This window comes from Lampris incognitus, chromosome 16 (assembly GCF_029633865.1).
Source record: "Lampris incognitus isolate fLamInc1 chromosome 16, fLamInc1.hap2, whole genome shotgun sequence".
NCBI lineage: Eukaryota > Metazoa > Chordata > Actinopteri > Lampriformes > Lampridae > Lampris > Lampris incognitus.
In genome coordinates, this window is record NC_079226.1 from 32,554,043 (window position 1) to 32,567,451 (window position 13,409).

The window sequence follows — 13,409 nt, forward strand, 5'->3', positions numbered from 1 at the left end:
CTTCGCTCCCCAAATGCGTCAATGAGCCTTGGGCGCCCATGTTCTTGTTACTGGTTCACCGGTTGACCTTCCTTGGACCACTTTTTGTAGGTACTGATCACTGCATACTGGGAACACCCCACAAGACTTGCCATTTTGGAGATGCTCTGACCCAGTCGTCTAGCCATCACAATTTGGCCCTTGTTAAAGTCGCTCAGACCCTTATGCATGCCCATTTTTCCTGCTTCCAACACATCAACCTCAAGAACTGACTGTTCACTTGCTGCCTAATATATCCCACCCCTTGACAGGTGCCACTGTAACGACATAATCAGGGTTGCTCACTTACCTGTCAGTGGTTTTAAAGTTTTGGCTGATCGCCGTACATTCAGAAGATTATTACATAAAGCAAACAACAATAAAACAAACAGAAAACATGTTAAAAATCCTTGCCTTTCATATGGAATTACATGAATGATAGTTGCATAAATAGATAATTTTTTACCTATTATGTACAGTTAAAATTTAATTTCCACTCCTAGTTCTATCACACACACACACACACACACACACACACACACTAGGCCTTTGTTTGTTATGGCATCCAAAAGTGACGTCGTTTCGTTGATGATTTCAGTTATTCCAGTAGAGGAGTTGTTTCATCTGAATGTCGCATCCCATTTTCCTGAACAATTCTTAAGTTAAAAAAAAAAAGGTTAGTATTATGTCCGATTAATGTCACATCCAGCATGTTCTTAGATTCAGACAATAAAAAAAGGCAAATATCCCTCGATAATCTACTGGTAATCTGCATATGTGATTTCTGGAAATGGGTTCCTCTGGAGGAAGAGTCCTTACCTTGGCCGTTGAGGTCCTTGGCAGCGATAATGCAAACCAAGAAGGAAAGCCTGTTGAGAGGATGAGGAATGAGTTGCACATCTGTCAAACTTTCACCGGGAGTTATTGCATTTCTGTTACACAGGTACTGCATTGCTCCAGGAGTTTCATGTCTGTTACTGCTGGACATGAATCAGAGCTGGTTCTCCTGCTGGCCTTTACCAAGCAGTCACAGTAAAGGTGACTAAGGTAATATACTTGGATTTGTAAATTGTTCACTTCAGACCCAGGCGCATTGAGAAAACCTGACAATTTCCATGCCGTAGCGTAAGAATAGCATCTGTGATGTGGGGAAAATGACAAAGACTTCAAAATTTAGACCTTATGACCACATGCTAACTCTTTGCACGAGGACCCATGAGTTTATAATTGGCCAGTGATTCATGATGACAGATTATACAACTGATACCACTGAATGTAACGATTCAATTCAAATCACAAGTTTTTGAAAAGGCAATATAATAACATCATCGAAAATGTCATCGCTTCACATTCTGACACGTGGCCCCTTGTGACTGGATGACATTCCCAGTAATCAGCATTTCCTCCAGCCATTAGTGAGTGGACCACCCACCAATCTCCCCATCAACACTGAAATGTGAAAATTAATGTTTTCCTTTTTGATGAAAAGGAAATCAGATGTGCAGCAGAAGTTTGTTTTACTGCACCATAGAGTTACAGGGTTTCAGAAGAAGAATCTGTAGCTCTCTGACTGTTTAACATTTTGTCCATGAAATGTGATTCAGTCTCGGGATGAATCCCTGCAGGAGAGCTGCAGCACTGCTGAAAGCACAGATGTCACTCACTGTCTGGTATGTTTTTGTGTTCATCGGATGGCGGTGGATGGCTTTTAACACAGTGACAACCACATGTTATGTTTCAAATTCAGTATTCGTTTCCCATAAAGACTGCTTTACATTCCACACAGTAGAGACTTCCAACTTTTTGGCAAGACTAGTATTTTCATACCGCATGTTTTTTAAAGAACATAATTTAACCACAATAAAAAAGACTAATGCAAGCGTGGTGTAACAGAGCTCAGGGAAGGTTTGTCCCCCCCTTTTTTTTTCTCCCCAATTGTGTCCAGCCAATTGCCCAGCTCTTTCGAACTGTCCCGGTCGCTACTCCACCCCCTCTGCCGATCCGTGGAGGGCTGCAGGCTACCACATGGCTCCTCCAATACATGTGGAGTCGTCAGCCGCTTCTTTTCACCTGACAGTGAGGAGTTTCACCAGGGGGATGTAGCATGTGGGAGGATCACGCTATTCCCCCCAGTTCCCCCTCCCCCCAAATAGGCGTCTTGACCTGCACTAACCCTTGTGTGGGCGCTAGGAGGCGCTAGTGCCGCGACCAGGACACATACCCACATCCGGCTCAGGGAAGTTTGACGGTAGTCTAGTATGATAATGAAACAGAGTAGAGGAAGGAATTTCAACCACGTTCCTTCCCAGTGACACCCCACCAACCTCACCCACTGTTAGAAAGATGCTGAGGGAAACACTAAAGTAATACGCACAGTAAATACCTGAACAACTGATACTTACAGCAAAGCCCCCCAAGCCTCCTTGGATTGTAGCTGCCCACTCAAAGCTCAGATGTTGTGTGATGAGCCCGCCCACAGTCGGGCCATAGAACATCCTTAACAGATCATTAAAGTAAATTAGAATCCAAATTTCACAACATTAAGCCAACTCTTATACTTGCTCATTTGCCTCGCAGACCAGACCAAAATTTCAAGTTGATCACTTTGTTATGATCTGTGATTGGCTCTTGCCGTTCTCTCATTGAGAGTGATTTCCAAGAATTTGACTGTCCAATCACAGCTTTGGAGGGTGCTTGCATGGTCTACGTAGTTGTCATTTTACTCAGCGTAATTTTAAACACAAAATTGTACGATTTCCTACCTTTTTCAAATCGCTCTCAATAAGTTGCGGTTCAGGCTTAATCTGAAGACAGATCGATGTGATTGACTCGAAAGACTGGTCGAGCTCGCTAGGCTGACTTGTTTCCAGAAATGGTGGGAAAAAAATACCAGCTAAATATTGGCAAACTCGGATCGCTGCTGGGCATGCCCACTTTGCCATCCACTTTGATATCTTGTATCATCGCAGGTCCAGATCGTATTGAAATTTGGCTTTGTTAAGTAGTGCAAGTGGCTGGTGAATTCTGGTATCAGTCAGCTGCTGTTGTTACTGGTGGATGCAGGGTGTGGTGTCTTTACTCTGCTTCTAAAGAGTAGACAACAGCGGCAGTGGAGGGAGTGAGCATATGATACCCTGACAGCAACAAGAACCCATGTTGTGTGTGGATGTAGATCCCCATCCCCGAGAGTCAGTAAGGACTTACCCGAGGGACCAAACTGCTCCAAACAATCCAGACACCATTCCAAGAGTACTCAGTCCCTCACTGAATCCTTGTTCACTATTGTGCAAGAAAAAAACAGTTTCTATTTATATTGTCATTTGAGTATCCCGCATAATATCCCCATTATACTTGATCTTGAACACAGTGTATTTGTTCACTCACTATGCACAGGTGAGGATCTCTGGAAAGGTGGGGATTGCAGTCATGCCTAGAGAAAACCCGATCACGCTGAGCATTAAGACCATCATCCACAGCTGACTAAGGGCAGTGAAGCACAGCAAAAAAAAGTTCTTACTGGGAAAATGAGGGGAAGTCATCATCATCATCATTAACAAAGGTACGAATTCTGTGACTCTTTAAACTCCAGAGGCAACATGAACATAACACCCCTTGGTTACCTCTGGATGTGAAGAATAGGTATAGGGCCAATGAAAAAAAATCCCATCGCTGCGGCGATGCCTCCGAGCACTATGAACCATCTCCTGGCAGCCTGTTGAGCACCAGCATGGAAACATTACCGTGGATATTGTGCCAAGTACATTGAGGTTTGATTATCCAACAGCACATTTACCCATGGAAAGGAATTAATCTTGGTGGAATCCTCACAGTAAAAACACAAGAGATATAATGCAACATTTCAACATAGGAAGGCTACGAATGTGTAAGAATATCGAAGGAAAAGTGTCTAGGAAGCTGAGACTACATGTCTACAAATATCAAGTTGGACTAGGGAGGGAAGGATTAAGGAAACAATAGGTACCTCTGTGCACACAACAGAAATCCGGTATTAATGGTTGAATGTGCAACATTTAGGACTTATTTCTGACATAATCACTCAAACTGATCGTCTAAATCTAATTTCATACTTACAGGAAATTTATCTGTGATAAATCCAAGAAGCGGTGATGCCAGACAGTAAGGCAATGACAAACCAAGAAGGATGAGTCCCACAAAGCCAGAGGACAGATTAAACTAAAATCAAGGAAAGAAGCATCATTTTTTTTCTAATTAACAAGTAATGGGGTTTTTTGGGGGTTTTTTTAACACTCGGTATACTAGCCTTTCACAGCGGAATGAATGCCTGGAAAGTTGAATCAGTTCATTTGGTCACAACGTTTGTTGACATACGTTCCATCACTCATCTAAGTGACCTCTTCAGTCTAAACTGACTGCAGGTATCCCCACACTTATAAACAGCACAGTTGCATAACGACCGCAGCCAACGACCAGTTTCATATGCAAACAGGCATGACCATTAACTAGAGTTTCAGTGGCCATTTGTACTATTCACAGAGGGTTGGAGAATGGTTGCAAGCACAGCATTGTAAGATGGCGACAGATGTACTCTTAGCCACCCCCACCCCCCGGCTCAGGGATGGTTGTTCTCTCTTCACATAGATGGCCTCTTTGACACCCTGTTCAAACCAGCGTTCCTCCCTATCAAGGATGTGCACATCCTCATCCTTGAAAGAGTGGCCACTGACCTGTAGACGGGTGTAGACTGTGGAGTCCTGGCCTGACGCGTTAGCGCTCTCGTGTTGTGCCGTCCTCTTGGCTGGTGTCTGTTTAGTTCGGTCCTTATGCCACTGTATTGTTTATAAGGGTGGGGATACCTGCATTCTGTTGAGACTGAAGAGGTCACTTAGATGAGTGATGAAACGTTTCTGTCAATAAACGTGTCCAGATGAACTGATTCAACTTTCTGGGATTTACTGACCTCGATTATGGAGCATGTATCAAGACAGTGGAATGAGAGGTTTGGTTTGGGCTTGGGGGAAGGTAAATATGAGGGGTGACCATTATTTCAAGAAACTACAAACCAACACAACAACAGAGGGACTAAATGGGTTTTCCGGGAGGCCGTTCTCACATTTCCGAGGAGATGTCATTACCTTTTCAACAGCAAATATGGACAATGTGGCATCCAGAAAGCCAAGTCCCGCACTCAGGGTGAAGATGACGAAGCAGATAAGGATGATTTTCACTTGCCTGAGCAGTCGGAGGAATGAGTCCTTGGAGGGCTCGGCATCTGAGAATAGACAAACAAGCACATTCCCAATTAGTCCAGTGTAGTCGCCTAGCTACAGTGCAGCCACAATCCCAGAAAGAGTCCCATATATAATCAAAATGAACAAAATCCATTGCTGAAATCTCTTACCAAAGCTGGGTAAAATAAATATGTTGAAAGGGACCATAATCAAAAGTAAGCATCCAAGAACCATAAATGGGATCTCATATCCAAAGGACTGGTACAACCAGCCTCCGATCGGTGGCCCCAGAATAAGACCCAGACCCGCAAAAATCTCCAAACTGCCCTGTGGGGGAAAATGCAACACTTGAAATGTGCATTTTCAAACATACAAGCCGACGGGCAATTTTCTTTGAGAATTTGAGCATTCCTGTCGCCGCAACAAACCAATAACTGTGCAGCTATTTTATACTTTTCCCTCACTTTAGGAGGAAAGCGTCAGCAAAACAGCCCAGCGAGTAATGCATTTGTGTTGGCACATGATTCTAATGTCTAAACAAGATGCCATTCAGACAAGCCTTCGCTACACTCACCATAACAGTCGCTATATTGTTTGGAAATACTTTTGCAGACACTGCAAAAGAGGAAGTCATCGCCCCAGCAAAACCAACAGCGTCGACCGACCTGATTACAAAGCAGAGAGTAACAAAAACCCTTCCTGCAGGCGCTCTGTCGAGTAATCTGTAAAAAAAAAAAGAAAAAGAGAGAAGACAAGCGCTTACGTCATATAAATATATGTCCTAAGCAAAATTAATTTAAAAAAGTTTGGGGCTGTTTTGATGATAATTTCTTACCATAGAAAATCATAAACATAGAATTATAGTACAACCAAAGAGTTGATCTTTTTTTTGGATTTCCCCTCCTTTTTCTCCCCCAATTGCACCCAGCCAATTACTCCACCCTTCCGAGCTGTCCCGGTCGCTGCTCCACCCCCTCTGCCAATCTGGGGGATGGGCTGCAGACTACCACATGTCTCCTCCGATACATGTGGAGTTGTCACTCGCTTCTTTTCACCTGACAGTGAGGAGTTTCACCAGCAGGATGTAGCGTGTGGGAGGATCACGCTATTTCCCCCAGTTCCCCCTCCCCCCCGAACAGGCGTCCCAACCAACCAGAGGAGGCGCTAGTGCAGCGACCGGAATACATACCCACATCCGGCTCCCCACCCGCAGACACGGCCAATTGTGTCTGTAGGGACACCCGACCAAGCCGGAGGTAACACGGGGATTCGAACCGCCGATCCCTGTGTTGGTGGTCAACAGAATAGACTGTCACTCCACCCGGATGCCCATGTCAATGTTTTTTAAGAGTGAGATACAATAAAGGTCATCTGATAGCAGGTGCCTTTTTTTTTATTACTTTATTAATCCCCATGGGGAAATGTTTTCTCTGCATTTAACCCATCCTAGCTGTGTAGCTAGGAGCAGTGGGCAGCTGCCATACAGCACCCGGGTACCAACTCCAGTTCATCTTGCCATGCATGCATGTCTTTGGACTGTGGGAGGAAACCGGATCACCCAGGGAAAACCCACCGCAGACATGGGGAGAACATGCAAACTCCACACAGAGGACGACCTGGGATGATCCCCAAGGTTGGACAACCCCGGGGTTTGAACCCAGGGCCTTCTTGCTGTGAGGTGACAGCGCTAACCACTGGGCTGTGATCAACGTGATCAACTTCTCGTGTTCTCACAGGAACATCTGTTTCATGCGAGAACATCTTTGTTTGAACAGCTCTGAACTTGAACGTGCCCGCGAGAAGTTCGTTTTGAAAGCAAAGGACTCACAAAGTCTACTGGCTGGCTTGGGAAGACTTGGATTGTACTGCACAAGCCTTTTGGAGTACGTTTCTCTTTTTTCTTTTTCTTTTTCTTTTTTGTTGGTGTCGAACAAACTGGCCACCATCCACTGCAATTATTTGGCAGAAAGCTGCTGGGACCTTTGCTTGTCACCTGGGTTCCTTCTGGTATGAGGGGGAATAGATAGTGACAGAATTGTCATTTTGGGGTCTCCTATCCCATTTGCGTTACTTGGCTTACTACTGCCACATAACCAGGGAAATATTTCCTCTGGTATTTTTAAGAACTTAAGGAGTGCTGTATTACTCGTCACTAACAGTATGCTTTTTTTCTGATACAAAATTTCAGCAAATAGTGTTGAAGATGCACCTTTGCTCTATCAGCCACAAACCTTAACAAACAAATTGTTGGGCAAACACAAGTTTCTCCATGGTGACAGACTCAATGTTCATCCTCAGTGCTTCAAGCCTAAAGGCTTTACTCTGTAATTACCACAGTCTCTTAAATAATTTTTCAACTGGGCTTTTCCACAACATGATTAATGATGAAATACATCATTACTGGTCTAATAAACAAGTGGTTAATTCAAAATGGGGGGTGCCAGTAAAGTTAGTGTGGCCATCATTATTCACACTGCATGTTGGCGTGTAACATGGACTTACCCGAAAAGAATAGTGCAGCCCGATGACACAAATAAGCCTGCAATAAGCATGAATTTTGTGCCAATCTGGACAATCTGGGGTGAAGACAGAGCATGAGTCAAGCATGACTGTGCAACGAGTCACACTACACATGAGATGGTCTGACTCGCAGCAGTGACACATACTTACATATTTCCCCATAATCAATGAACCAATTAAGTGGCAAATTGCATAGCAGCCAAAAATGAGACCGACAACAGTCTGGCTGGCTCCTTTTTTTAATGCCTGCGTATTGGAGTAAAAATGGAATAGACATTAGGTTGAAGGAACAAAACTGATTTTGCACAATGATTTTTCACTGCACAGATGAAAAATGAACACTGAATGACTGCCATGACTTGCAGCAGTTGAACTGAACCAAGTCACACCCATCAAAAAAACAAACAAACAAAAAAACAAAAAACAAATGCCAGGCACACCCCTCAAACAATTCTCATATGAATGACATGTCAAGTGAATGTCTCTCACGTAAGGAGATTTTATTTTGTGTGTGTATCCTAAATGGCCAAAAGGAAACAAATAGAAGCACTGGAAAGTTAGGGGCAAATTAAGAAATGCAGTCTATCAACTTTGAAGGATCTGATGGGCCGATGACCATCACTGCAAAGGTCTTCAGACTTGTTGGTTAGGTTTTTTCCTCCCTCATACAAAACAAACTATTGCAGTGTATTGTGCGTGTGTGTGTGTGTGTGTGTGGAGGGGGGTAGTTATCCACTATCACTTTCCATGTGTTACATAATAATAATAACAATTAATTTATATAGCACTTCCAATTAGATATTTTTTAAACAGAATTAGTGATGGGTTACATCAAAATCGCCATTTGCTGCACGTTTTTTTTTCAAAACATTGTACAATACCATGACTTCTTAGCTAAATCTATAACTCGGCTGGACCGTGTGGGAATTGTAAACTTATCCCTGTTCCTCGTCAGTGCCTTGTTCTAACTTCTGACCTATAGGAAAGACCACACCAGTGCAACGTAGACAAAGCAATGACGACACAAATAAACGAAATTGCTTCACATAACTTACCTCATTTGGGAAAAACGGCCCTAATATTGAATAGCAGATCATTGAACTGAAGTTGACAGATGCCATTGATATCAATGTGAGGATCTGGTGTCGTGACATCCTTGGAAGAGGACTTGTTGCATCATCTGGAGTACTGCTCCCAGCTTAATTCATATTTAGAAAATATACATGTATATATATATATATATATATAAAGACTGGCCATTTAAACAAAAACTGTCAAGGGCTGATATGAAGAAATCACTTTTTTCTCCAAAGCTAATAAACATATCAAAAAGCAATGGCAAGCTCCTTAAGATGTGTTGTTGTAGGGCAAAGTAAATGTTTACCTTTTGTAACATTACTGATTAATCATCACGTTAACAAACAAACGTTACCAACCTGTCTGCTGAGGATCAACGTGCGGATCCATTTCTGAAGTCAAAAGTTTTAAAAATGTTTTCGCTCTCGATTATTCAAAGCGCAAATCCCGGTACTAACAGAAGAGACTCACGTTCTCAGAGTCATAATAAGACAGGAAACGTATTTATGACAAATGTCACCAATCACGCAGATCAGACACCGGAGTCGTGGAGTGTCCGCAGCAGAGACACATGGAGGGCGTGTACACAACGCTGAGTTTCAACTCCACCCCCGAAGAGTCGGTGTGGACGTTCTCCCGGAAACCACGTGATTAGACGGCTTTAGCCAAGCTGTCTGTGAACGTTCTCATTCATCCAGGTCATGGTTATCCAAAGGAGTTGAATCAAGTGCCAAGCTGTTATAAACGGTTGTAACGCTAATCACTGCCTAAACGTATGCCTAAACTTTACCAGTAGCTAACGTTAACCCCGATTTCAACTGTTGCTACAGCAGGGCGCGGTTTGTGGAGAAAGCAAAACAACGCGTGTGGGCTGTACGGTGATCACGTGGTTTCCGAAAAATTGTCTTAAGAGACGGTCCCCTTGGGTAAGGGGAGGTTTACGTTGATCTGGTAAGCTGCCCTACGAATATAGCGTATTCAATACGCTACATTCTTGAAAAAAATCACTCGCACCTTGAAAAAAAAATGGTCGCAAAACGTCTGGACTTAACTTTGATCCTCATTCTCACTGGACATTCAACTGTGTTGTAGCGAACTCGGGGGACAACGCAACTACAGGAACTGCCGCGGCCGGGAAGCGAACCTGTGTCGCCCGCACCACAGCAGACGTCGCTAACCGCTCGACTAAAGGGTCAGACCCGCCAACTAGCAGCCAGCGTGTCCAGTTATCCATGCACGTTACAGTATTTTTCAGTGAGGATCAAATAGTTTCAGAGCAAACGAATTCAATTTGATAATATTACATTCAGTTTCAAGTTTATTGGAATTCAGTTCACAAATTATGTGATTCAAATTCAGTTTATAATGCAGTTATTCAAGTTGAGCAATTCAAATTCAAAGATCTCATCTCATTATCAGCCGCTTCTCCGGGGTCGGGTTGCGGTGGCAGCAAGCTAAGTAGGGCACTCCAGACGTCCCTCCAACTCCTCCTGGGGGATCACAAGGCTTTCCCAGGCCAGATTGGACATGTAGTCCCTCCAGCGAGTTCTGGGTCTACCCTGGGGTCTCCTCCCTGTTGGACGTGCCCGGAAAACCTTTAAAGGAAGGCGCCCAGGAGGCATCCTAACCAGATGCCCGAACCACCCTAACTGGCTCCTTTCGACGTGAAGGAGCAGCAGCTCTACTCCAAGCCCCCTCTGGATGTCTGAGCTCCTCACCCTATCTCTAAGGCTGAGCCCAGACACCCTATGGAGGAAACTCATTTCAGCCACTTGTATCTGCGACCTCACCCTTTTGGTCACTATCCAAAGCTCATGACCATAGGTTAGGGTTGGAATGAAGATTGACTGGTAAATTGAGAGCTTTGCCTCCTGGCTCAGCTCCCTCTTCACCACAATGGTCTGGTACAACATCCACATTACTGCTGATGCTGCACCAAGCCGCCTGTGAATTTCCTGCTCCATCCTACCCTCAATTGTGAACAAGACCCTGAGACACTTGAACTCCTTCATTTGAGGCAACAATTCATCCCCAAGCTGGAGGGAGCAGTCCACCATTTTCCAGTAGAGAACCATCCATCCATTATCTGAACCCCTTATCCTGGTCTCAGGGTCGCGGGGATGGTGGAGCCTATCCCAGCAGGCATTGGGCGGCAGGTGGGGAGACACCCTGGACAGGCCGCCAGGCCATCACAGCTGTCCATGAATATCACAAACAGATTCAGATAAAAGGGACAACCTTGGTGGAGTCCGACACCCACTGAAAACATGTTTGGCTTTGTGCTGAGAATGCAGACACAGCTCTCACTTTGAATATACAAGGACCGGACGGCTTGTAGCAACTTCCCCGGTACCCCATACTCCTGCAGTACCCCCCTCAGTGGCCTGGCAGCGTTTTTCTCAAGATCACCTAAATGCACAAAATTATTGGATGACATATACCAGCACTGACTACCCAGAGTTGCCCCAACATGGTGGACGTATTCATCTCGCTTGGTCAACACAGTGTACAAGGGGAGAGGAGAGCTATGAGAGGTGTTTGAGCACATTGTAGATCATCCCGAGGACTTTGATGCTGACAGCGTTTGCTGAGCAGATGGGTATATCAACCTTATGTCCAGCTTTGAGTTCCGTTTCCTTCTGGCTGCCTTCAACCCCATCTCTGCACTCCCAGATGTACTGTTTGACATTCTGCAGACTTAAGTGTTGGACATGCAGTTTTGTTTGAAGAGGATTAGTGACTTTTGTGACGTCATTGAGAGGAAGAAGGTGTGCTTCCATGAGGAAACAGTTGGTGAGACTGGAGTACCCAGAAGGTGGCAGGCTGGAGTGCAGTATGACGTGCGCACTCATTACCAACAACTACACAGTGGAATAAGGAACAACCTGCAAACACAGGTGAGGGACAGGTTCAAAGACCACAAGAGACTCTTGTTTCTTGCACTACTAGACCCACAGCAGTTTACTGCATATAGGCAGAGCTTCTCCAATATGGCTCTCTGCAGTCAGGAGGAAAGTTATGGGTGGCACTTCAACATATCCCATGTGAAGACTGAGGTGTAATGTACGCTATGTCTGACTTCAAAGGACAGAGCCCTTCTGATCTCCTCCACTTTCTCCAGCAAAAGGGACTGACCAAAGTATGGCCCAACTCCACCTTCTCACTTGTCTGGTCTTAACCATCCCTGTGTCCACAGCTTCTGCGGAGAGAACATTCTCAGCACGGAAAAGGATAAAAACGTACACAAGAAACAGCACTGGACAGGCTCGTCTGTCAGCCTTGACTTTAATCTCAGTTGAGAAAGAACTTCTTATGGAGTTAAGCCAAAGGACAAACTGCACGATCAGCAATTGCACACTTTGTTAAACAGGGTCGCAGGATGGACTTTGTTTTCAAGTGATCTTCATTTGATGAGTTACCAGCTTTTTTCAATAATCAGCTGGTTTTCCCTATTTTTATTCTATCTCGAAATTATGCAACTTTTTCTGACGTCTGCTTAGTGTGTTTGTAAACGACTGGCCAGAGGGGTATACTAGAAGCTGGATTATAAGGTTTTGTGTGTTGTGAAGCCAGTTAGGGCAAAGAAACCTTTAATATGCTGAACTTCCGTGTGAGAGAACTCTGGCTATTATCTTTATTGCTATGTTTTTTTTTTTATTGCCACATGTGGTCCTACTGAAGGTCCAGGGTCCAGGGTCATGGTTCACCACTGTCGTATTGAAACCGAACAATGCATTAAAACAATTTCCCCCTCCAAAAATAACAAAGCTTTGAAATCTCTCAACTAATGCACTCTATGTGATGTATTTACTTTAATGATCTTCTGCCTAGTGCTGTTTAGCTGTAATAACTTATTAATAACTCTTTGAACTGTTTTTTTCCTCTGTAACTTTGTGCACTGTAGCTTATTTGAAGAAATAATAAAAAAAGATAGTTATAACTACCATCCACAGCAGCACATCCAGCATACCCGATCATTCCTAAATGACCAAAAGAGCCATCCAAAGGCTTTTGAATGAAAGAATTACGTTAAAAAAACATGACGAAAAAACAAACAAACATATGAACGAGCCACAGCTATACAAGTCACAGAAGACGTTCTTGCCCACCTCCATCAGCTCATCCTGAGTTGCATTTACCTCACTCAAGGCTGTATAGAGGCCCAGAAAGTCAGCATTCAGCAGGATTTTCAATGCAGTGAGCTTCCCCTTGGCATATGGGTATGATGATGCATCAGATCCACTGAGACCGGGGACACAGAGGAGCTGGAGGCCCTTGGGATGGAGATTCTTGCAAGTGGTGTTGATGCAGAGTACTTTGCCCTTCCAGTTCTGAGGTTGATGTGACTCAGGACGAGCGGTTGGAAATAGGCCAGAAACTCTTGCCTGCCTCAATCAGTGGAGAATTATCCCAAGAGAAGCCTTATAATGGAATTCCTAAGGGTGAAATCTTTAAAACAAGATGCTGCATGGTAGGGTATGTTTTAGAATGGCCATTAGCCTTCTACACATGCCTGAAAGGTCCTTCTGATTCATTCCTAGGCACCTGTGCCCTCCAATCATGGTCAATTGTGAGAGAACTTGA

At 44.2% G+C, this 13,409-nt stretch overlaps 1 protein-coding gene across 1 annotated transcript; it reads right to left on the bottom strand.

Moving 5' to 3' along the window:
* Nucleotides 1–616: 616 nt before the first annotated feature.
* slc18b1 (solute carrier family 18 member B1) lies at nt 617–8,920 on the bottom strand. Its single transcript, XM_056295426.1, has 13 exons — nt 8,804–8,920; nt 7,899–7,994; nt 7,731–7,804; nt 5,803–5,950; nt 5,399–5,555; nt 5,133–5,269; nt 4,111–4,212; nt 3,639–3,730; nt 3,403–3,498; nt 3,223–3,297; nt 2,421–2,514; nt 838–887; nt 617–674 (listed from the first exon to the last, which is right to left on the bottom strand). The coding sequence occupies exons 1-13, from the start codon at nt 8,900–8,902 to the stop codon at nt 617–619; spliced, it is 1,278 nt and encodes a 425-aa protein (XP_056151401.1). The 5' UTR covers nt 8,903–8,920.
* Between the last annotated feature and the right edge of the window lie 4,489 nt (nt 8,921–13,409).

Bases quoted from the DNA above. Each gene is read 5' to 3' on its own strand.
- slc18b1 (XM_056295426.1), bottom strand. From the start codon at position 8,902: ATGTCACGACACCAGATCCTCACATTGATATCAATGGCATCTGTCAAC. The intron at 5,556-5,802 runs GTGAGTGTAGCG...TTTCCCCCACAG, and splicing joins ACAATATAGCGACTGTTATG to GGCAGTTTGGAGATTTTTGC. The intron at 675-837 runs GTAAGGACTCTT...TTTTAACTTAAG, and splicing joins CAAGGACCTCAACGGCCAAG to AATTGTTCAGGAAAATGGGA.